The sequence below is a fragment of the Mus caroli genome, chromosome 16 (genome assembly GCF_900094665.2).
Source record: "Mus caroli chromosome 16, CAROLI_EIJ_v1.1, whole genome shotgun sequence".
Classification (NCBI taxonomy): Eukaryota; Metazoa; Chordata; class Mammalia; order Rodentia; family Muridae; genus Mus; species Mus caroli.
The window spans coordinates 20,554,502-20,580,263 of record NC_034585.1 but is presented as its reverse complement, the minus strand read 5'-3'; the positions used below and the strand labels follow the sequence as shown (position 1 = coordinate 20,580,263).

Here is a 25,762-nt window from a genome sequence, read left to right as displayed (position 1 = left end):
TAAGGGAGGTACCCAAGAATCAATAGGGGTGTTCTTAGCTGTGATTCACAGCATTTGGGGACATGGAACCCGAAGAGGCCACCTCTTGTAACCAGCCAGGAACCTCAATGGAGCAATAGGAACACCAACCCACATACAAAACATTTGACTCAAAATTTATCCTGTCTACAAGAAATGCAGGGATGGGAGATGGAGCAGAGACTGAGGGAATTACTATCCAATAATAGCCTAACTTGAGACCCATTCCACAGGCAGTCACTAATCCCTGACAGTATTAATGGTGCTCTTGTTATGTTTACAGGCAGGAGACTAGCATGGCTGTCCTCTGAGAGGCTCCACCCAGCAGCTGACTCAGACAGATGCAGACACCCACAGCCAAACAGTGGATGGAGCTTGGGGACTCTTATGGAAGAATAGGAGGAAGGATTGCAGTTCCTTAGGGTATAGGAACTCCACAAGAAGACCAACAGAGTCAACTAGCCTGGACCCCTAAGGCTCTAAGACACTGAATCACCAACCAAAGAACATATAGGGACTGGACTTAGGCCTACCCATTCATGTGTAGCAGAGGTACAGTTTGGTCTTCATGTGAGTCCCAAACAACTGGAGCAGGGGCTATCCCAAAAACTGTTGCCTAAACCAGAGGGATATGTTATTCTAGCTGAGCTGCCTTGTCTGGCCTCAGTGGGAGAGGATGTACCTAGCTTCACAGAGACTTGATGTACCCGGGTACCAGAGTGGGGGGCTATGCAGAGGGTCCCTGGCAGGGGGGGCAGTGAATAGGGTGTAGTGTGAATAAGTAAAATGATGATGACGATGATGACGACGATGATGATAAAGTACTTGAATTAAAAATTCATGCACAGAGGATAAAATGAGCATGACTATGTTATCCCTCTTCCAAGCTGGCACACTGCCACACACAGACTATTCCTGTGGCTATTATAGAGGGAGGAGAGAATTAGAGGCAAACTTGGGCTCACCACCATTCTTGGATCCTTTGTGAGTGGCACTCTATGGTCCTGTCTCATGAATGCCAAGGCTCAGCTGGAGAATGAGGTAGTAGGCTCACAGAAACCAGCATGCATACCTTGGCAGTAGCTTTGCATTCATATCAGCAGGGAGACAAGCCAACAGCATTGCTCGGTAAGCAGTCAGTGGGTCTCCTTGGCTCACACCTGTCTGGCTTCCACAGCTAGCCTTAATGCTCGCCTTGAAACCTCCCCAGGCCAGAGAATAGGGCCAATCTGATCATTATTCACAAAGGGAACATCTGTCTCTGACAAAGCCCAGCCCTCAGTCTTTAACCCAACCAAAAACTAACCTTCCATGAGTTTGGAAAGCAGGGCCAGAGAAGCAATTAACATGGAACATGGGAACATGGAGCTCTGCCCAGGCACGGTGGTGAAGCAGCCTTGGTGCACTGCTTAAGACTATCCTAAGGTGGAAGGAAAGCTCCCCAGACCCTGTGTGTGTGTGTGTGTGTGTGTGTGTGTGTGTGTGTGTGTGTAGAGGTGGACGGCTAGACTTTGGCTCTGCGCACACTGACAAGTTAAGTCATAAAGCCAGAGACAGTGCTGAGCCTTGGAACCCAACCATTCCCTACCCAGCCTCAATCCCCAAAGGGTGAAGAAGCAGCCTGATAGTGTCACTGGATTACACGTCATACCATTGACTGACTTCAACTTCCAGCCCAACTCAACCAGAGAACACAGTAGCCAAATCTACCATGGCTAGGCTGTGGAATCTACCATGGCTAGGTTGTGGACCACTAACTAGCACAGCGGAAATCAAAGGCAAGATCAAATAGTGAAGGTGTGCCAGCAACAAAGAGCACACTCGGAGGCTGGAAGGTCGCTCTTTCTTTTCATGCACAGGTGCCTATGACAGAACACATGAGAGTGGCAGTAGAACACCACTGAGGGAGATAATGAAGTTATAAAAGGAATAAGTGAACTGACCACCCATGAATTCAGAATAGTCCCCTTAAAACGGTAAAGAACTACATTAAGATTCAGCTGCAAAATTGAATGATTTGTTGAAAAATTTAAAACCATTTTGAATTGCTCTTGAATGACCTAGTAACTCCATTTTGGTCAAAGATGTCCAATCCTGTGCTGAAAAGATGTGGCAAGCATGGTATTTGCTGCTTGTTCCAGATCTTAAAGCAAAGACTTGATCTGTCCCTAGAGAAAAGGTTAGTTGTAGGCTCTTCATAAAAAAGCCTTTATTATGTGGGTGCATCTGTTGAGAGTTTTCATAATGAATGCATATTTATTTAAAGACCTATTTTATTCACATCTAATGAAAGGATAACATATTTCTAATCGATAAATAATATGAAATTAGTGGTGAAATAGAAATAGGAAAACTAGAGCCCCTAGGAATAGAGAATACAAAAACAGAGCTAAATGTTTTAATGGAAAACATCAGCCGCAAACTAGTGAGGCAGAAAAGTATCAAAGGATGTGAAGATAGAACATTTGAAATTATACAGTCAGATAAGTGCAAAGAGAGCCAGGCAATGACGCAGTGGGCACCATGTTAGCTGAGCAAGCCTGACTTACAGAGTTCAATCCCAGAAATTCAGGTAAAAAGCTGGGTTAGGCGGCATGTATCTGTAATCCCAGAATCCTTAGAGTGAGATGGGAAGTTCATGTGCTAGCTAGCCCAGGGTACACAGCATGGTGGAAAAAGACAATTCCTGCCTCCCTGAAGAAAGGCAATGAGGGGAAAGAATAAGTGTACCTGTAATACCAGCTGCCTGCCAGAGGTGGGGGAAGAAAGAGAGAGGGAGAAAATGGAGGAAAAGAAGAAGATTGGAAGAAAAAGGAGAAAAAGAAGAGGAGGAAGGAAGAAAAGGAAGAACAGAAGGAGGGGGAGGAGGTGGGAGGAGGAGGAGAAGGAAGAGGAGGAGGAGGAGGAAGAGGAGGAGGAGGAAGGTGAATTCTACCCATGTTTCAAGTTTGGTGCCTACCAAGGCTTGCCTATTTGCCATCAACAGGAAGTGCTTTTGCTCTTCAGACTCCACCTTAACCTTGACCTGCACGGCCATGTTCTCCACTTGACAATTGCATGTATTTTCTTCCAGGCCATTATGAATAGGTGCTCAAGAATATAGCACTACTGTCCAGGTCAGTGTTACTGAAAATACCTCCACATAGGCAGGGCAAGCTCACCTTCCCAGCTTCTATTTCACAGACGGTAGAAGCCCTGAGACACATCTCCCAGGGCCTGGCAGCAGCTGTTCCTGTGCTTACTGGTCTAAATGGTATTTCTCTCTATCAAAATCTGTTCTCTAATTAATCCTGAGGAGGACTGAGTATAAAGAATCACGAGAGCATTCTATGACACAATACAACCCTTCGTGCTCTCCTGAACTGATGGCAATCTCCCAGCCTGTGGAGTGAACTTTTAGGACTGGAACACGCCTGCTTCCCAAGAGAGGGGAAGCCTAGCCTAGCCTCGCCTCGCCTCACAGTGCACATCACACAGTACATCCTAGAGGCTGTGCTGAGGGCCATGACACTTCACACACTGCTTTCTTCTTACAATCAGCAAAGGAACTGAGACCCCATTTTTCCACCTCCTCATAATTAGCATCTATATCATAAAAACAGAATCCGATTCCAGGATGAGGAACAAAAGAAACGAGTCTCCAGACACAGATGGAGAGACCCACCCACTAGCTCACCAGGCCACTGGAAACTTGGCCAAGTAGAATTATTTTTCTACTTTCTGCTTTCAACACCCATTCCCATGGGATCCAAACAATGCTTCTCTGTCATCATGGAGATGCCTTAGTCCAAGGAGCTCACAAGGCCAAAGCATTGGATGCAGGGCCAGGGAGACACTTCAGTGTTCTCGGGCTAATCAGCAACACTCAGATGAAGATGTCATCAGAAGTGGTTGCCCAGGGTCCAGTCTTCCTGAAGGAGAAGCCCCACAAACCCCAGCATCCAAGACTATATTCTCCAGGGTCCTAGATGGGTAGTAAGCACCACCCCTGAGCAGCCTGTTGCCCTTTCCCATTCCCTAGCCCAGGAAGCTGCAGCTGGGAGTTTCAAAGGCAGGGGTGTGGAGGGAGGAGTTTTAAAGGCAGGGGTGTGGAGGGAGGAGTTTTAAAGGCAGGGGTGTGGAGGGAGGAGGCATTAAGCTTGATTTCTTAAGGGCTATAAAGTGTAAAGTACCTCAAAGTGTGTGGCTTTGACAACAGAGGTGTATTGTCTGAAAATTCTAGAAGCCAGAATTCCCAGCTTGAGGTTAGCCCCTCTGAGGACTGTGGGGGAGAATCTATTCTAGGCAGCTTCTCCAGCTTCTGGTGGGTTTTCTGGCAACCTTTGGCATTCCTTGGCTTGTACATCACCGCAACCTCAGCCTTCAACATTACATGGTGTTTTCTCTGTGTGTGCGCCTGCCTCTAGATTTATCCTTTTCATGAGGACACTAGTCATCCTGGAGTCAGGCCCACCCTACTGCTGCATGACCTCATCTGAAATAACTAGATCTCCAATAGTCCCATTTCCAAAGAGGTTCCAGAGTCCTGGTGTTAGGAATTCAATATTAAAGATTTGGGGAGACACCCTTATCTTGAAATCAAGCAGTTCAGGGAAAAAGAAATCCCCCCCCCCCAAAAAAAATCCTGCTCTTTTTCAGGGTTTTTCTTCAAACACTCTTAGCTATTCCCTAAAATCATTATTGCCCTAACAATCTAAAGCAGAGGCTCTCAACCTGTGGGTAGAAACCCCTTTGAGGGTCAAATGACCATTTAATAGGGGGGTCATCTAAGACCATCAAAAATAGATATTTCCATTATGATTCATAATGGTAGCAAAATTACAGTTATTAAGAAGCAATGAAAATAATTTTAGGGTTGGGGGCCATCATGTCATGAACTGTATTAAAGGGCTGTGGCGTAAGGAAGGTTAAGAGCCACCGATGTAAGGGTCCTGAACTCCAGAGCAAGAGCCTTTTCTTCTATTCTTTACCCTATTCTATTTTTTCCTTTCTCCTAAGGTGTGCGATAAATGATAGCTTTGTTACTTGTATCTAGCAAGAGTGAGTGGGCGAAAAATCAATAAGCTGTCAATATCTCTGAGATTCCATCCTTCACAGTAAATATATACACTTTTTCCTGGAGTGTTGAAGAGGGAGATCAATGCCAGAGACTCCTGGAGTACAGGGCACTCGATTTCCAGACGTGTCTCCTTGGGACACATGAGTGGCAATCAGTCATTACCTTTAGAAAAGTATGAAGAGAAGCAGCAGATTTCTGCAAAAGATATTTATTTTAAAATTTGCACATAATCTTTGGATAATTTAGAATTAACAGGTATGTTTTAAAAGTTTCTGACACAAACCCAGAAACCAAGAGCAATGAGAGATTTGATTGGCAGAAGGAATCAAGAGGATCCTGCATTTAGGATGCATAGATGGCTAGTGACGTCAGTGCCCAAGTAGACAGACACTTTCCTATAGCACTCAGTCACAGATTTTAAACTACCTGTCGCAAATACTAAATACCTCATCAGACTAACAGTGACGCCCACATCCACTCCGTAGTCCACTTTACTCAAGCATCCACATTTACAGAGCACAGAGAAAGTCTAACAGACATCAGAATCATATTACACTTATTAATTTACTCCCCCACATTAATAAGAACTAAAAACTAGAATCTACCCAGTGTAGTCTCCATTTCTAATGTACCTCTTGCTGACCTCTTGAAGGAACATCAGCTTTCTGGGCATTCTATCCACAGTCCTGATGCCTTATAATGAACCAGGAATTCCCTAGACCTAACCCACACGGCGGCCAAGCAGCCCAATGCTCTGTGCACCCTGAGGTGCAGGCAGCAAGACAGGTAGGCTCCTGCGCATTGCAAATGATGCAGATGCCTCACAACAGAAAGGATGCCCTGCTCCTCTCTACTGCCTTCTCCTGCAGCAAGGCAGTGGGTGTGACCCTCCATAAATGAGGAAAGACATCAGGGTACCTACTTCCTATGCACCGTGGACACAGCCCAGCCACGTGCTTTCCAGTGGTCCTCACACAGCCCAGACATATGTTTTCCTGCGGTCCCCACACAGCCTTGTGAGGTAGGATTGTCACCCCCATTTTACAGATATGGAAACAAAGTGGCACAGTGAGGAAGTGGGGGTCAACCTGGAAAGCCAGGGCTTTTCACTCCGGGCTTTCTATTGCCCGCATAAGGCAAGGAGTCAGCAGTAAACAAGTTTCTGAGCTCTGAGATTGTGGGTCTGCAGCTCTAAAAACCGAAGCCCTGTGAGCATACAGGCCAGCCTTGGGAATCCAGCAGACTGTGTCTCAGTGACCTTGATTCAATAGCATTAATTCTGATCTGTAAGTCACTGAACCACTCCACACCAGGGGCTGAGTGGGCTGCTGTGGCTTCCCACCAGGTAGAGAGGTCTCAGAAAATCCTTGTGAGAGTATGCTTGCCAAACAGGGTGGGTCCTCCCTGCCCAGAGACCAATGCTACTCCCTTGCAGGGGGAGCAGAGCAATCTGTGATCACACACCTCACCCCTTGTGAGAATTAGTTATGATTAAGATTCTAACCTAAGTCCCAGAAAACATATTCCCCATGCCCTGAGAGACCTTTCATGGGGGGGAGGGGCCCATAAGGTCAGCGAAAGTTGGGGCAATTGCCAAACAGAAAATGATTAAAAGTAATTTGGGAGGGAAGCCTGGTGTGTAATGATAGCAATTAGGAGAAGGTTAGGGAGTAGACAGCTAAAACAATAAAATAAAATAAAAGAGCCCCAGTTTATCTGACTAATCTGCTATTTACTGTGGGGCAGCACTTGGTGCCAATGTGGGTAGGGACTTCCTAACAAAAATACCTTGGGCTTCCATGTTCTAACAGGTCGTACAGAATGTAACATCAGTGATAAAGGGGAAAGTGAAAACTTCTCCTGACGCAGACGGTGTGTTTCTCTTCTTCCTCTAAGAGCTTCCCCAGTGCTCTTGCTCAACAAGAACCCGGTAGAACTGGCCCCCTGCTGGGTGTCCAGATAGCACGCTCTCAGAGAGGAGCCCAGATCACTGAGCACACGGAATGTTTGCATTCTAGCTGCCTGTTGGGTGTCTCTCTCTTTTACTCAACTCTGATCAGGTTGGGGACAGATGGGAGGTTTTGTACCTTCTGTCTCCATGGAGAGTGGGGAGTGGGCTACCCAAGATCCTTTGCAAGATCATAAGCACCCAGGATTAAGGATCAGCCTAGCCAGACAGGGTGACAACGGGACTATGTCCCCAAGGGACTACCCTTGGGAACAACTTTACTCTGGAGTAACTGAGTAGGCTTCCCCACCCTGTCCCAATTATTTGCCTCCCCTCCCTGAAGCCACCATCTGCATCTGACATAAATCATGATCTGGGAGACGTGAAATCACCACCTAGGGAGAGATTTAAGCCACGGAGGGTGCTCCTTTGTTAGGATGACATCATTCCGTTGGAAAAAACAAAGTCTAGTTTTGGCAACCCTGGTGAGAAATGTGGCTCTTTCCCCTACTCATGTGAAAGGAGAGGAGGATGTTGTCAGGAGAAATGTGTACGACAAGAATCTGGGCTCCCATACTCTGTGCCTGCAGGGAAGGCTGGGTCTGCCTCCTTGCCATCAGACGCTGGAGGCCCCAGAACTCTCGCCAACAAAATTCCCTAGAGTGCAAGAAGCAGGCTGGGCCTGTTGAATAAAAACACTCCTTCAAGCAGTGGTAACCAGGAGAACAGCCATAAAATGACTTATGGAGAAGGATGAGGGCGCCTGGCTAAACAGCGATTGTTCCGGAAGCCAGACAGGGTAGCTTTCCCAAACAAATAAATGTCTTCATCTGTTCCCTCGTTGAGATGCTTCACCATATTCTTCTCGAAGAGGAGCGGATGGTAGGCACCCATTGTGCAGGCGCTGTCAAAGAACTTCTGGTGATAGTAGCATACATCTGTCTTGCGCTTGGATGGGAGGAACTCGTAAATATCAACTTGGTCACACAGCGTCATCATGATGATGATACCTAGAGAGGGGAGCAGAGGGGAGGCATGTGGTTAGGAGGGGACAGGTATGGCAGGGGCAACGCAGACAGCAGCAGGGCCCTGGGGCAACAGGAAGTGTGTTCCTCAGCACACCAACCACTGCTGCTCTAAAAGCTCTAGGAAGAACCCAGATGCACCTACCCGAACGCTGAAGCAGAGGGTAAAAGGGGCTGACATACTGCAAGGGCCCCTGTGTCTTTTCATCCCTGCCTCTAGTAGAAAACTAAGCTGCTCATTTACTAAGGGAAATTTTACCATGACAGAACCACAGGATAAGTGAAAGACAGTTAGCCCTCTAGTATGGGAAGAAGACAGATAAACTGCACAGTGGTGAGTCCCTGGAATCATCTGGTTAAAGGTTTGCACTACAGGTGCCCATGGAAGGAGTGTCTATCCCTCTGCAGAGATAGCCTGTCCATTCATGGAAATGCCCCAGTGGTCCATCCCAAGAGAAAGGAAGGGAAGGATGGATGGGCATTAAGATCTGAGGGACAGGGAGAGAGCTTAAGAAGAAAGACTTTTACCAGCATTCAGTACCCTTATCCCCAGTCCACCCCAAATCTGCTTCCCGTTTCCTACATGGCCCCACCTAGACAAGCTAGCCCAGCTTCTCTCACGGTTTCAACTAAAGTATCCACAAAGCCAGGGGAGGTATGATAAACTTTTGTCTGTGTCAGGTTCCCAACATGACTCTGCAGAGCAATGTTACCGATTCTATCCATAGTTACCTATGAAACCTTTTTGTTGTTGTTGTTGTTCATTATAGCTTCTGGCATTGTGGTTTTTAAAGATATTGCATTAAAACATCACTTGATTAGTGAGCTTTAGTATACTCTCTGAATTGTAAGCCTAAGACAAGGGTCTTGCTTATTCCATCCAAGGTCCTTTCTCCTCCCTTCCTCCTCTTTGGGTGTGCCTCCCATTACACTACCACTGCATGTCAAGCTCTCCTCTCCTCCATAGAAATCTCTGACCATCAGCTACCAGGGGCCTTCTCTCTTACAATAGGATGGCAGTCTCCTCATTGTGGCCCAAACTGAATGTGGCCTTGGATGCCTGACTAAGTTCCCTCAGCGGATCTCTTAAAAAATAAAAATTATACCTTATGTAAGATAAGATTTAGTATAGTGCACAAGTAGAAAAGTTGTTCTGGTGCATGAACGAGACCGAAGAAGAAAGCCAGTCCTCTACAAAACAAACACAGGATTTCTCCACACACGCACTCACCCAGCATGCCGGAGGATGGGGGATTTGGCTGAATCAGATCTGAAGAGATTTCCTGAATGATGTCCCATAGTTCCCATGGCATCTGGGGCTTGAGGATGTAAAAAGGCTGGCTGGGGTGAAGCCTTCGGTAACTCTTATAGGTTTCGAAGAAGTTGTAGTCTGGCTTCTGATACCACTGAAACAGAAGGAAGTGGTGTGCTCAGCAGAGAAGCCTTACACAAACATTCTTGCCAGAGGATCAGCCTTGTCTTGTGGCAAATCACGAACATCATCAAATCATAGCCCTTAGTGGGTGGTCCAGTCGGGGCCTGGAACAAAGTCTCTGACTATAGGACTGTTGGAATGGTGATCTTGAAAAGTTCAGAGTCATCAAGTGTGGGAACTGTATCATCTGAAAGGGTATCTCTGCACCATTGTTTGTTTGTTTGTCTGTGTGTATTTGTTTGTTTTTAAGCAGTTCTCACTATTTGGCCAAGCCTGGCCTTCAGATCCTGGTGCCAAGAGATCCTCCTGCCTCAGCTTCCAGTAGCCAGGACCATCACACCTAGGTACCCTTACTGTTGATGGAGAGGAAATTGGAGCACAAATTATTGTATCTATGGGCTCAGAGTCTTTCACCTGACTCAGGCAGACTTGAGTTATAACTGAGATCAGAGGGAAGCTACAGACTGGAGTGAGGGTACTGGTGATAGCCACAGCTAAGAGCCACCAGTGGGCATGTAAGGACCAAACATATCAAGATCAGTGCTTTCTGTGGCTTCTGCTAAGCCATTCTCCGTAGGCTTCCATAGCCCATGCCAAGAGACACTACTACATGTAACCTACATAGAGAACTAAAACTGAGCAGACACTTCCAGAAGGCCTGAGAATCCAGCAGTCCCGTGGCTCACATCTTCCCTAAAAGAATCAACATTGCAGATCTGTGCTACTGAGTTAGGTAACCAACCATAGGTGAGTTCTCCCATCTACGCTCTGCTCTCCCATCTGAAACATGGGAGCCACCAGGCTTGCTCCTACTTCTTGATAGTGTTACAGGAGCAAAATGAGAGGAGTTTTAGACACTGCAAGTGGGGAGCAGAAATGTGACAACATGATTGATGGGGTAACAGTAATTACTGTCATTTCTCATGGAGGTTGATCAGGAGTAAGTAGAATGATGAACACATCCTATTCCAGGCTATCTTCTACCTAGTTTCCACCGTGGCCAATATGCACCATCTCTGGAATATGCACATGACTTTCCAGGGAAAGCATGCACAGGTGCTGGCAAGGATGGGGGAATTCTGAGTATGCCAGTCCCTATGGATCGGGCTGCCTAAAACTCAAACAGCTAGGAATGGCTCAAGTCACATGTGACTTTAAAAACCTAGCAGCGTGAGGAAATCTGAGGGCAGATGGGAGACTCACTTACCTGCGGAATGTCTGCATGATACACAGATGGGTCCCACAGAATCAGGATTCCTTCGGTGTACATACTGTCCTTCAGGAAGCGCTTTTCTGTGGTGACTAACTACGGTGAGAAAGAGAAAAGCTATAACATGAGTTTTTACGAGTGTGTATCTGACTCATAATAAGACCTGGTACATCCTCAGGTTGGTACCAAGTGAGGCCTAGAGCCTCAGGAGGAGCTGATATGGTGAGTGCTCACCTTTCATGGAAAGAAAGGAACCATGCTAGTGTGGACTATGTTTAGTAACAGCTAACAGTCATGGGCTAGACAGGGTTTCAGACCCCAAATCTAAAGGGTCCCAGTGGAAACAGTACAGAACCATAGTCCTATAGCCATATTGTGATGGCTTGTATATGCTTGGCCCAGGGAGTGGCACTATTAGGAGGTGTGGCCCTGTTGGAATAGGTATATCACCGTGGGTGTGGGCTTTAATATCCTCTTCCTAGCTGCCTGGAAGTCAAAATTCTGTTAGCAGCTTAGAACTCTCGGCTCCTCCTGCACCAAGCCTGCCTGGATGCTGCCATGCTCCTGCCATGATGATAATGGACTGAACCTCTGACCCTGTAAGCCAGTCCCAAGTAAATGTCCTTCATAAGAGTTGCTTTGGTCATGGTGTCTGTTCACAGCAGTAAAACTCTAAGACATATATCTTGCCCAGAGGTAGAAGAAATAAGAAAATAATGGCTCATTTTCAAAGATGACCTTGGATCCAGCTACAGATACCCGGAGAATACTAGATCCCTGCTAGTATTTGATGGGATGCATTTATAAAACATTAGAAAGAACTTTAAACCAACAACTGTGTTTAGATTCAACAATTTCACTTTAAGGAATTTATCCTAAAAAAGAATCTACGTTCAAAGGGCTACACGCATGGAATTGCTGATTGAATTATATTTCAAAATAAGAAAAGTGTGGCAGCAGAGGATGGACGATAAGACTTGGATACAAAACGGACCCAGGTCCATGCTTGTCTTTACCACTAATACCTACTCTCTTCTTATGTCTACCATGTGAGCCAGCCATACCGCTCCTTGTATCCTTGTATCTGCCCAAAGAGCTCACCATCCTAGTCCACAGATACCTACCCAGCCACGGTCATTGCTGCTCTATTCAAAATAGCTAGGAAATTGAAACAATCCAAATGTCCTTCAATTGATGAACAGATATTAGAAACGTTACATATACACTCTGGAATGCTCTTCAGCAGGAAAGAGAAATGAGACCATAAACTTGGCAGGCAAATGGATGGAACTAGAAAAGATCATATTGAGTGAGGTAATCCAGACCAAGAACGACAAATATCACAAGTTCTTTCTTATTGGAGGTTCCTAGCTCCAAATCTTCAGATGTTACACCTGAGAGGCAGCGTAACGGAAGTCTTTCTTATGGAACACACCATGGACTCCAGAAACAGAGTCCAGCAGCCCCTTGAGCTAACAGTGACCTGAACAACCCCCCTTCCGGAGGACTAGCCTTCATAGTAACAGAAGGTGCCACGAATGTTTCCAAAGGAAGCTAGCCACCAACAGTCCCACTGTGACACCTATGAACCACGTTAACTGCCAACAAGTCACAGTTACTCTCCGGGTATAATAATGACACACAGACCAGGGCCGTGACCAACAAATTTCTATTTGGAATTAAGACAAGCACAACAAGAGGGATGCCAAGCCTGCTACTGGAGACTTAGCTAAGTACTCAGTGCTAGTAGTGCAGTGGTCCTCGGAGGAGACTCTATAGCCACTACTTTATTAAACCTGCATAATCCCTAACAACAATCTAAGCGTTTGTCCTCATGCCCACAGATAACGGTAGTCCTCGCCCCTCATCGAGGAAACATCTCTTTGTAACAGATGGAGATCATGAGGTAAAACCACAACCAATCAAAATTCAGAGTTGTGGAGCCCAGTCCCAGTGGATACATCTACAAAACACTACCACACCCAAGGCTCAGGGAACATTGCAAAAGAATGGGCAGGAAGATTCTAAGAGCCAGAGGATCAGGGAGTTTGCCGTGAGAGTGTCTCCTAGTCATGTCAGAAGCTATCTATACACGTGAAGTCTCATCAACGTGACTGCCCAAACCTGAGCTGAACACGGACACAGCAAACATGCCAGCCTGGGCAGGAAAGGCCCAGGGGTTTCTGACCCTACAGAAAGAACTCCAGGCAGCCCAGAGAAGCTGGAGCAGGAGCGGTGTTCCTCCCCAGGTGACAGCACACCGATTGGTTGTCCAGTGCCAAATGGTCAGCCCAGAAAACATACACACAAGTAGCAGCATATGCACTCAACAGTGCACTGAGGAATGTGTGTGTGAGTGTGTGTGTGTGTGTGTGTGTGTGTGTGTGTGTGTGTGACTGCAATAAACCATTAGAGAAAAAAGGTCATGGATTTAATGGAGTACATGGGGAGGTTTGGAGGGAGGAAAGGGAAAATGTTGTAATTAGATTGTAATCTCAAAAATAGCAAACAAAAAACAGGAGCTGCTTTAAGAATCAAATCTGAGACATGAGTGAACAGGAAAGAAAAGCAGCCCCAAAGGTTTAAGAGTGAGGACAGCTATGTCCCTTTAACACACACACACACACACACACACACACACATATATGTATATATGCATGCATGTATATACATACACACACATATACACATACATACACACAATGAGATCAATCATCAAAACACTCATCTCAAAGAATAGCTGAGACATGATGTTGCCCTTGTCAAAAGTGCATGGTGTATCTGGCAAAAACAAACTTGAAAAGTAACTGAAATGAGAGGACCAGTTTAAGATATCACACACACACACCCCTGAACACTGCTCCCTCCCCTCCTCCCCCCACTAGTAGCAGCCTCCTTTGACTTCTGCAGACTTGTTTTTAGCCATCTGTGCCTTGACTGTTCTCAGAAACCCCTCAAGAGAAACAAAGGTTGCCCTTTATGATAAATGACAACAATGTGCCATTGAATGATGCATCTCAAAATAATATTCACAATGTTCCTAGGAGGCATTACTATGCCCATTTCTAAAAAGTTGTAATAAGCTCAGAGATGCCAAGGAACTTCCTTCCCCAAGTCACACAGCTTTAGTAGCCTGTGAGTCAGACCTTGAGTCTTCCATCCAGCTGGAGAGGCTAGATGGCTAATCAAAACACTACCGTCACTCGCACCAGCAAGGTCCAGTGCCATGAGAACACCAACTGTTGCCTGAGGTTAACATGTCACATCAGGACGGATGGGAGCATCATTTTGTCAGTGAATAGAGAGAAGTCCAGAAAGAAGGCAGAATGCAGAAAGACTGAGTCTGAGGCAGAGACAGATGTAAGCTGAAGGGTAGCCTCCCACCAAACGTCCCTCCTGCTCCAGCAGGAACACATGACACTCTTACAACGGCCAGGAATTTATAGAAAGTGCATCCTCTGACCCACACAACAACCACTCATTCACCTGAGCTGCTGGAGATGGATGAGAAAGCATTCCAAGAGACAGGAGAGACTAGAGAAGCGATAGATTTGAGTAAGAGCAGAAAGTGGCCAGGGCTGGGATTTGCCAGAAAGAAACGGGACAAGCTATCAATAGGCACTGTATCCCCCCCCACCACACACACCCCTCAAATGGCACAGTTCTGAACCTTTCCACATCCATTCCCATTGGGTGACGTTCAAACGTGACCTCAAACAAAGAATCCCTGAGACCTATGAGGGTGTGGGGGTGTGGTGCTGTGAGTTCCTGCCTGCTCCCTCCATAGCTACCCCTCTGTGGTCTTGATAGACTGGTTCCCCGTCTCTAGATCTAAATGTCTAGTTCACACACACACACACACACACACACACACACACACACACACACACACACACACATCCTATCAGGCTTTGCCTAAGGTACCAACCAACGCATGGGAATTCAATGCTTTTCACCAAGGCCCCTGTACTTACCTGGCAAGGCAGCATGACCTAGTTCAAAGGATCGTGGTGGGGGAGGGGTGAGACTATGAGGAGGAGCCTCCGACATCCCCACAGCAACAGAGCTTTGATGAACATCTGCCACGAAAAGGCTATTCCGGACAGAAACATGTTGCTGCTCAAAGCAGCCCTCCCAACTATTAAGTCGCAAATACTAATATACAGAAAACAAGTGAAGAACACACACACATACACACAGAGTTACTACTCATCTGTGATTGCACACAACTCCACCATCCAGACTTTAACACTGACTAGTTGGGACGCTTTCTTCCTAGAACACCTTAAACACTTTCCCTTGTGTAAGGCCGTGCCCTGTCATATTGAAATGATGCAAACCTGATTCACAGTGGGTCTGTATTTAGAGCCAGGGCCTTTACAGAGGCACTGAGGGTTAAATGAGGCCATAGGGTGGAATAGGGTGGAACCCTGATTCACTAAGTGTGATGTCCTCACCAGAGAAAGAGACACCGGAGTGTTTGTCTGTGTACCAGAAGAAAGGGCAAATGAGATCATAGTGAGAAGCGGGCTGTCACCAGAAACCAACTGTGATGCCACCATCACCTGGGCTGGCCTCCATGATTTTGAGAAAATAAACTCCCGTGGATTTTATTATGTGGTATTCTACTATTACAGTTTGAACCGAATAAAGTATCCTATATGAGCATATGTATACACGCATGAGTATGCTTTGTGAGATATAGTAATAGATGTGAAGATACATCTGAACATCAAAGAAGAAATCTAAGTGCTTGAAGCTGTGAGATAGAGGTATGCATGTGTATGCATACTTATATCCATACCCCTATATATATATATAAACATGTATAAATATATCTATTATATATACATATAAACATGTATATATAAATATTTATTTACATGTAAACATATACATACAAATATCTATAAATGTTTATAAATAAGTCTATATATATTGTCACATGTATATATGTGTGTGAACATATATATATGTGTATATACTGTTTATGATGTGAATGTAAGTATGTACATATTCCTTAGCTCTACCTGCTCAAAGGATGGAGAATCAATGCTTCTCCATCAGGAGTGAGCACAGCAGTGTCAGAGCATGATTTCTGGGGCCACTTTTCACTAAAAAAGAGCCTATGAGTTTAAAGGGAACAGAAGAAAACCATTAGTCAGTCCCTGTGCAAACAAGACAACAGGAGGAAAGTACGTTTTCTCAACATTTGGTGCCCCTGAACAACACCTTCAATTCTTCATATGGGAATCAAACCATTAGCTGTTTCCTGCATTCAGGGCTCAGCTCTGCTCTAGACAACACGTTTTCTCATAGGTTCTGGTTAGGCAAACAGTCACAGCCCAGTGTGTGTCCAGAGTGAGATCTCTAGAGCCAAGAGACGGAAGCAGGGAGTTTCTGGGTCTTTATAGATCACGGCAGAGTGAACTTCACTTCAGGCGAGTCTATTTATTAGTGTGCGGCATAAGGAGCCATTAACAGGGCCCCGGGGCAGCTACACTTGGCTTTCACATAGCAAGGAGGAAAAACCACTTTGGGAGAATCCTTGCCTGAACAGTGTCTGGTTCGTCATTTGGGGTAACTGACCAGGCTTTTGTCCCACTGTCTGCCACTGTAGACCCTTAGGCAAACAGTCAACTCATATACTTACTTCTTATTTAGAGGCAAGGACTCACTGTGTTTCCTGTGCTGAACTTGAATTCCTAGGCTCAAGTGATCCTGTCTGCCTCACGGAGCTGGGATTCCAGGTATGCACTACCTGCCTGCCTCCTACTCTTCACTGGATAGCATTTACTAAGGAATTTATCTCTGGCTCAGAACATCCCATCTGTTCATTACAACCACATGAATAATGGTGGGTACTCAAAGCCCAGCAAATGCCCTGGAACATGTCACTAGACCAGAAAGCACAAAGCACAAAAGTGCTATAAAAACAAAAGGAAGAAATGTTAGGGTGTGTACATCACAAGGGGAAAAAAGAAAAAAGAAAAAGAAAAAAAAAAAAAAAAAGAACCAGATTTGAAGAAGCCACCACTGCCCAGATCTGGAATAATTTGCAACAAAAGGAATTAAGAACAGTAATGAATTACAAGCCACTGGAAAAAAAAACAATCTTTGAGTCCTTAGCAAAATAAGGAAGGGAAGGAGGAAGGGAGGGATGGCGGGCACAAACTGTTTTGTTTGGACTGTAATAACCCGTTTCTTAACCTGTCTGTCACAACCTTACATGGATTTGTGTATAACTGTGGGTGTGTAGCAATCGGAAAGTTTTCAGAATGCACAACAACCACAAAATAACTCAAAAGCAAATGCCCAAGGAGCCTGAGGTGTTTCGCATTCAGTTTGTATTACAGGACTTCCCTGCAGCCAAAGGATCAATTACAAAGACTTTTGCAGTATGGGCTACCATGGAAAGCAATCACAAACTGCCTAGACCTAGAAATAGACGACCCAGACCCAGACCCAGACACCCAGACCCAGACCCAGACCTAAACCTAAACCTAGGCTCAGATGTAAAACCACTGTGTGCTACAATCCACAGCACTTTTGCTGAAACAGCAAAGGTTTTATGTAAGTTATGCCGTTACAGAAGCATAACAGTTTAATAACAGAAAAAAGGATGTTTCAATTAAAAAGCAGAAGAAGCCTTGCTCTAATGGGATTCTGAGTGTTGATCCCAGAGTGTGGAAAGAGTTGCCACAAGGTGAAGCAAAGATAGTTTTGGATAAAAGTAATCTATTAATGTTAAGTAGAGAAAGAAATATTGATGAACAGAATATAACACGTATTAAAGAGGTCACTTACGGAGAGGGGGCGAGGGGAGTAATTAAAGAGTGATTGTTGGATACAGTAGATGGACACAGTCTCCTTATTGTGTGCTATTTCGGGGGAACTGTAAGAGGCACGTAGGTCCCTGTGCTCACAGATAAACACAGGGAAGCCAGGAATGTTAAACACACAGGGCTGTCTCTGCAAAGGGAGAGATGTAGAACTGTTTCCATCTTGAAGGCTGGGAACGAACATAGTAACCATAGAGGTAGCCTGGTGCTATCTGTGTTATCTGCATGCCCAGGCCGCACTGCCCAATCCCTAGCCCTTACATTTATCTTAAACCATTGCGTTGTCCTCCCCCAGGCCCGTCATCATGAGCTTGCCTCCCTTGAGCCTGCTTCCTTGGTTAATCTATAGAACCTATCTTTATGCAAGATGCCACTTGTACTTTTCAAGGGTTCCGATGCAATCATATTTTAAGCTTTGTTATATACACAGGATTTGAGGGCTGTACTTAAATATGCCTAGAACTGCCTGGTGTCAGACACCTGAAGTCTGAACCATCACCAGTTCCCGAGTCACAGGGAACTGAGTTTCTATCTTGCCTCCCCTTGCTGGCCTTGGTGGTCACAAGAGACCCCTCACAGGCAACAACTGTGGTTTATGTAACTTTCCATGCAGGAACACATGAAACTAATCTAATACTGAGGAAACAATGGAAAAAACACAAGAAAGAATTAAAAAAAACTATAATTTTTCAAAATGTAAATATGCTAAAATATTAAAAGGGACTTTGAATATATTTACAGTAAATGGGGTTAAAGGGACAGAGCTACACAATGCAGTATCTGTGTCTGAGTTAGCACCTAAAGGGAAATATGAACCTGTGCTTTCCTATAGCACACGCCCAAGTATTTAGGGTGTGGTATCTATCACATGTTCAACATGTTGATACACTTCCGAAGAGTCTGAGGCAGGAGGAGAGTGAGCTTGAGTCTAGCCTGGGCTATATACACAGGAAAATTCTGTCTTGAAAAATCAAATTAAATTAGTCAGTCAAACCAAATATGATAAAAGATCAGACTACGTAGCAAATGGCATACATTGCTATTCATAACTGAGTCTGAATAATAGCATACACACTCTTTGTTTGAGATAGTTTTGTAGTATCTCCAAGTTTTATAAAGTGTTAAGAGTAAACAGAAGGAATCTGGAGCCAGTCCTTGGGTGAGCAGAAGGTTATCTGGCAGCTTGTACTTCTGGGTAGCCAAGGTGGAACTTCACTGGCTTGACAGAAACAGGACATTTTAAAGAGATGCATCTTTTTGTATGTCCTTGAGGGAGTTTCCAGCCACTTTTAACTGGAGAGGAAACTCACTCTAAATGGGGCTGAGGAACTTGAGGAAGGCAGGCTGAGGACTGGCTCTCCAATCTGCTTCTGGTCCCTGGCAGGGACTGAGCCATTCCTGCCACAGTGCTCTCTCTGCTAGGATGGGCTACATTTCTCTGAACTGAGTCCAAATTAACCCTTTCACTTTGGACTGCTTTCAGTTTCAGTGAGGAGAACACAGAAACACAACCTCATCTGGCGTTGACTGAACGTCTCCTGAGGTTATTCTCAGCCCTTTGATACAGTAGGGCACGAAATGACGAAGGTACGAGCTAAGAAATAAGGAAAGTGATAACCAAGGTAGAGGGGATGAGAAGACCAGACGCAAGGGGGAGTCCTTAGAAAGCCAGGGGAGAGCTTTGGCCCAGCTGTCAGAGGGGCTGTGCCCTATGCAGGTTCTGTTGCTACTTTTGATGCAATTTGTACAAGCTGCCTTTCCCCTCCACCTCCCTTCCCACGCTTGTACAGTGAAATGGTAGGGTAAGACCCTAGGGAGAGAGCTGATACTTCTCTTTTACTGTTCTTGGCTTCTGAACTCCTGGGCTCTTCACAGTCTCTCAGGCAGAGAGTAGTCAGGAGGAACAAGTGAAATGCAGAAACAGTTTTGTATCTCCTAAGTCTTTTAAAGCCATGATTTCCAATAACCATTTGAATCACCTCAATGGAACTGGCATCCCTAGAGATTCTATGGACACTACGACAATGAGGAACTATTAGGAACAACTTCACTCCAGTTACTTAAATAACTTAGAAGAAATATGCACATTCTTTAAAAGACACCTCACAGTGCTCAGACAAAAAGATATACCATATATCAAAGATGATATGCCATATATAAATTGAGCTTATTGCAGGAAAGCTTTCTACAAGAACAAAATAATAATTCTATACAAAGTCTTCCAGGAAACTGGAGACAATGGACCAGTTCCCTCTGTGACTAGATCTTACTCTGTCATCAAATACCAGTCTTCTCCTGGCTACGTAGAACAAGATGTTGAACTCCCAGCTCCTCCTGCACCATGCCTGCCTAGACACTGTCATGCTCCCACCTTAATGATAATGGACAGAACGTCTAAACCTGTAAGCTAGTTCCAATTAAATGTTGTCCTTTATAAAACTTGCCTTGGTCATCATGCACGGTGTCTCTTCGCAGTCATGGGAACCCTAAGATACCTGCCTATGTGAGATTTTCGCAATGTACTGAAAAACATGTGGATGTATGACTTTCTTTCTCCTGGTACTATACAAACTTTATGAAACCGTTTCCACACGTGAATATGAAATTTGTTCCTAGACTACGGTGACTCATACTGGCCCCAGAAGAAACTTACTTATGGTCTCCTCTGAGGTAAAAGTAGAGTTTCATGCACTGACCAAGTCTTTAGGAAATTAAGCACTGAAGGAATGAATGCATCTCAACATAATCAGAGCTTCGTGTGTGTGTGTGTGTGTGTGTGTGTGTGTGAGAGAGAGAGAGAGAGAGAGAGAGAGAGAGAGAGAGAGAGAGAGAGAACACACCAACACTATAGAAAATGGGAAAACACAGTGTACTAGCACTAAAATCAGGACCAAGATAAGAATGTCCACTTCCTTCTCTTATTCAATAAGGTGTTGGAAATCTTAATCAGAGCAGTAAGATAAGCAAGTAAGAGGGATAAACATTTAAAAATGAAGAAAGCAAAATATCTCTACTTGCAAATGATAAGATTCTATAATGGAGGGGGAGGTCCTCCGACTTCAACAGAAAAGTCTTATTAGAACTGATGAGCAGTTTGGGCAAAGCCACAGGATTCAAGTTAAGTGGTCCTCGTACACAGCAATAACAAACATAGTGAGGAAGAAACGGGAGAGACAATCCCATGTGCAATTCCAGTGATGATGATGGTGGCGGTGGCGGTGGTGGCAGCGGCAGCGGTGGCGGCAGCTAGAGAAATGGCTCAGCAGTTAAGTTGCTCTTGCAGAGAGTTGGGGTTCTGTTTCCAGTACTCTCTTGACAACTCACAACTGCCTGTTCCAGGCAGTGACTCCTTTTCTCTTCTGGCCTCCTCAGGTACCAGGCATGCATATGATGCTCTTATATGCACCCAAGTAACTCTCATACACATAAAAAATTAATAGTAATAATAATGGCAAATAACAATAATACTTGGAATAAACTTAAACAAATAAGAGGAAGACTTTGACGATGAAAGCATTAAAGCACTCAAGAGAAATTGAAGGTCTTCTTGTATTCTTCTGTACTATGATGTGGAGAAATCATTATTGTGAAAATAGCCATCTTATGATTTAATGCAACCCTTATCAAATTTCTAGTCTCATTCTTCATGGAAACAGAATTAATTTTAGAATTATTCTAAAAACAGTTTTAGAATTATTCTAAAACCAATTTTAGCATTCATTTGGAAGCACAAAATAACTTGGGTAGGCAAAGCAATCCGGGGGGGGGGGCAGAATCAAGGCGTGATGTACTATTCTATCTTCTTTCTAATTGTATTACTAAAGCCATAGTAAAAACAATTGCACTGTATTGGTACAGACAGTAATGTGGATCAATGAAACAGAACAGAAGGCACAGATACAGTCACCTGGCTTTTGACAAAGATGCCAAAAATATTCACTGGAAAAAAGACAGCCTCCTGTTAACAAATGGTACTGGGAACACTGGGTTTTTACGTGCAGCAGAATGAAACTAGGTCCTTAGCTTTTATACTGTACAAAAATCAAGTGGGTCAGAGACCAGAGTTATACACCAGAAATCGGAGTCTGCCAAAGAGAAAACATTTTGAAACACAGGCACAGGCAAGGACTTCTTGAACCCTATATTCCAGTCATTCGGGCAATAAGCCAATAGTTGACAAATGGGACCTACTGAAAATTAAAAGCGTCTATACAGCTAAGGAAGCAGTTAATTAAGTGAAAAGGCAGCCTATACAATAGTAGAAATGATACACACACAAACATATGAATGTGTGTGTGTGTGCACACACATGCGCTCTATATCTGACAAAGGATTAATATCTAGGAAATACAAAACATTAAATCAGTTAATGAACTGAAAAGAGTTTTCAGGAGAAGAATTATAATTGGCCAATGCATATTTTTTTAATGTGTCCAACATCTCAAGTTCTGAAAAACACAAATTAAAATTATTAAAATTGCTTTATATTTCCACTTTACCCTAGTGTAGTAGGGCCCCATAGGCTCATATGTTTCAATGTTTGGTCCCCAGGTGGTGGAATTGTTTGGGAAGGATTAGGAGGTGTGGCCTTGTTGGGGGAGATGCGTGCATTGTTAGAGGAGGGATTTGAGGTTCCAAAAGCCCACACCTGGTCCAAGCTCTCTTCGCCCACAACCTGCCTCCAGCACCATGCCTGTCTGTCTATTCAGCTATGCTCCCCACCACGATAATCATGGATTAACCTGCCAACATTGTAAACAAGTCCTCTATGAAATGCTTTCTTTTATAAGTTTGTCTTGGTTGTGGTATTTCTTCATAGTGATTAAACAGAAACTAAGACACCCAGGTCCGTCTAAGCACAGCAGGTTGGGTCTCATAGAAACCATCTCAAACTTACAGTTATAAGTGGCTCTTTGTATAGGCCATTTTTATGCTGAATCTTACAGCCTGGGGCACAAAGGGGTCAGCTAAACCAAAACTTTGAGGTATGTATGACACTGGTTTCTATAAAAAGCCATTTCTTAATGACAAAGGTACCAGTTTGTTTCTGTGGCTTTGCCACAATCCAGGTGTGTCCTGTGCTAGCCTCTGCCACAAAGACAGGGGATAGAGGAGGCTGAAACAAACACAGTCCAATTGGGAAGAGAGCAGTGAGCCCTGCTCCCCTCTCACAGTCACTAGTTCCAGTTCCCCACACTTCTCAGTGACCCTGTCAGAGCTTCTCGGCCTCCTAAGCTAACACCCACCCCACACCTCCTAGGCTAACTCCTAGCAGCTTCCTATGGGGTTCCCTGGGAAATTCTCCTGCTGGTGGTTTTCCACTGGGTAGGGAAGGGGGGGCTTCTTCAGGCTGGGTAACCATGTGTCGCCTCCTGTTTTAGTATATTCCGTGTCCCCCCTATCAGATGGTTTCTTCCCCCACCCCCCACCAAAAACAAAAAACAAAAAACAAAAAACAAAAAACAAAAAACAACCACCTTTTACTTGATTAAAATATACATAACATAACCACAATTTAGGCATTTTAAAGTACCAAGCTCAGTAGCATTAAGGACAGCCCCTTGTGTGTGTGTGTGTGTGTGTGTGTGTGTGTGTGTGTATGTGTGTAATTAATAAAACAATCCACCTCCAGGACTGTTTACCCTTTATAAACTTAAACACAGTAGCCATTCATCACTATACCCCATTCTTTCGGTTCCCTAGGACTTGAAAACCAGCTTTCCACTTACAATCTCTATCAGTGGTGACTGCTACCTCCTCTCTGCTAAGTGAGCCACACAGCAGTTTATCCTCAGTGGCTGTCTGTCTTCTCCATGGGACTTTTTCACAAAAAAAAAAAAATTTTTTTGCTTTGTTGTATTTTTCAATTTTGTTTTTTAATGTGCATTGGTATTTTGCCTGCATGTATATTGTGTGAAGACGTCCCTAGATCCCCTGGAACTAGACAGTTGTGAGCTGCCACATGGGTGCTGGGAATTGAACCTAGGTCCTCTGGAAGAACAGACAGTTCTTAACCACGGAGCCATCCCTCCAGCCCCACCTTGTTCCATTTTTTTTTTTTTTTTTTTGAAGCAAGGTTTTGACTGTGTGGCCCAGGGTGGCCTTGAACTTGTTGCACTCTTCTTACCCAGCTTTCTGATTGGCTGCTTAGAACTATACCACCTAGCCCACTTCTTTCTTCACCAAGTTTTTCTTCCTGTCCTTTAAAAAAAAATAATATTTTACGCTTACCTAGAAACATTCAGAATGTCAACAAAGCGGCTGTAATGGTTTTTGGTTATTCCTGTTTACGTTTTTTTTTTTAACTTGTTTTCCCCCCCTTCAGCAACTTCGAAGTGATGTTCAGTTAACAAAATTTTCTCATAAAAGCTGCATAAGAGACAACTAAAAGAAAAGAGAAAAGTACCATCCCTGTATACAAATGTCTACACAACCACCTCATTTAAATCTTCATGCCAATTGTCAGCTCTATTACATACTACCAAGGTTAGTAGCTGTTCAAAGTACCAGCAGAGCAGAGCTTCTAAAGACACGTGACAGCGTGTTTGATGAGCCGCAGGACACTACACAACTGGAAATCAAATGTTACAAGGGTCCACTGTGTTTTCTTTTAGGAGTGTGGGCTGAAGGAAGGCTGGTAAGGTTGCTCACTGTCTTAGTTAGGGTTATTATTGCTATGATGTAAAACCATGACCAAAAGGAAATTGGGGAGGAAAGGGTTTATTTGGCTTATAATTCCACATCAAGGATGTCAGGCCAGGAACTCAAGCAGGGCAGGATCCTGGGCAGGAGCTGGTGCAAAAGCCATGGAGGGGTGCTGCTCACTGGCTTGCTCCTCATGGCTTGCTCAGTCTGCTTTTTTATAGAAGCCTGATCAGTCCTGAGTTGACACCACCCACAGTAGGCTGGCCTCTTCCCTGTTAGTCGCTCACTAAGAAAATGCCTTATAGCCAGATTTTGTGGAGGTATTTTCTCAATTGAGGTTCCCTCCTTTCAGGTAACTGTAGCTTGTCTCAAGTGGATATAAAACTAGCCAGCACACTCACTGTTGGAGTAGGTCATATAAAAATTCAGCTGTTTGGACTAGAGAGATGGCTCAGCCATTACGAGCACTGTCTGTTCTTCCAGAGGTCCTGAGTTCAATTCCCGGCAACCACATGGTGGCTCACAACCATCTATACTGGGATCTGACGCCCTTTTCTAGCATGTAGATGTATAAGCAGATAGAGCACTCATATACATTAAACAAACAAACAAACCTTAAAGTTTTTTCAACTGTTTTCTGTGAGTGAACTTGGAACTCTGTTATCTTACCAAACTAGTTTTTAGTTCTAACAGCACTTTTTCTTTATGGGGGGTTGTGCTGGGAAAAAATTGTTTTTTTTTTTTTTTTTTTTCTGTATAAAACGATACCATTTGTAAACAGATGGAGTTTTACGTCTCTCTTTGCAACGTAGGTCCATTTTGTTCTTTCTGTTCTAACTGTTCTGGTTAGGACTTGCAGTGGTGTTTAAGCAGGAAGAGCACACACAGGTGCTGCTCTTGTTCCTGCTTTTAATGGAGAGCTTTCACTCTTTCCCCACTGCATACTTTGTTTGCCTGTTTCTCCTAAATGGCCGCTGCTATGCTCAGGTGGCTTCCTTCCATTTCTAGTTGATTGAGCATTTGTAATCATGAAAGGAACTGAATTTTGTCAGATACTTTCTGCCCATCAGCTAAACTGATCATTCCCCCCCACACACACACTTCTATTAATCTAACATATATGTCATCAACATTTTATATCAAACCATCCTTACATTCCACAAATCAATCTCACTTGGTCGTGGTTGCCATCTTTAAAGGCCATCTAATCTGGGCTGCCATCATTTTATTGAGGACTTTTGAACAGTCCGTGAGATACACTGCTCTGTAGCTTTCTTCTGGTGTCACAGCTGGTTCAACTATGAGGTGATGTTCACATAATGTGTTAAGAGTCTTTCCTCCTCTTTATTTTATTTTACTTTTGGTTAAACAGTTTTAGAAAGAAGATTGCTTTTAGAAAGATTGTTTAGAAAGATCACTTTAATATTCTATATAGTTCACCATGAAGCCATGGAGTACTGGACTTCGACTAGAAGTTTAAAAAATTATATTGACTCAATTTTGTTACTAGTTCTAATACTGAAGGCTTTATGCTTTTTATATATTTTATTTTTTTTAATATTTTTATTACATATTTTCCT

General features: G+C 44.2%; 1 protein-coding gene across 2 annotated transcripts in view; it reads right to left on the bottom strand.

Moving 5' to 3' along the window:
* Positions 1-5,269: 5,269 nt before the first annotated feature.
* St6gal1 (ST6 beta-galactoside alpha-2,6-sialyltransferase 1) overlaps positions 5,270-25,762 on the bottom strand; it is a 139,844-nt gene continuing 119,351 nt past the window's right edge. For both annotated transcript variants that reach the window (XM_021185103.2, XM_029470389.1), the window contains exons 6-8: positions 10,693-10,791; positions 9,282-9,456; positions 5,270-8,035 (exon numbers count right to left, since the gene is read on the bottom strand). In XM_021185103.2, coding sequence (XP_021040762.1) covers positions 7,767-8,035; positions 9,282-9,456; positions 10,693-10,791 — 543 coding nt within the window. In that variant the 3' untranslated portion in view covers positions 5,270-7,766. The remainder of the gene's footprint in view (positions 8,036-9,281; positions 9,457-10,692; positions 10,792-25,762) is intronic.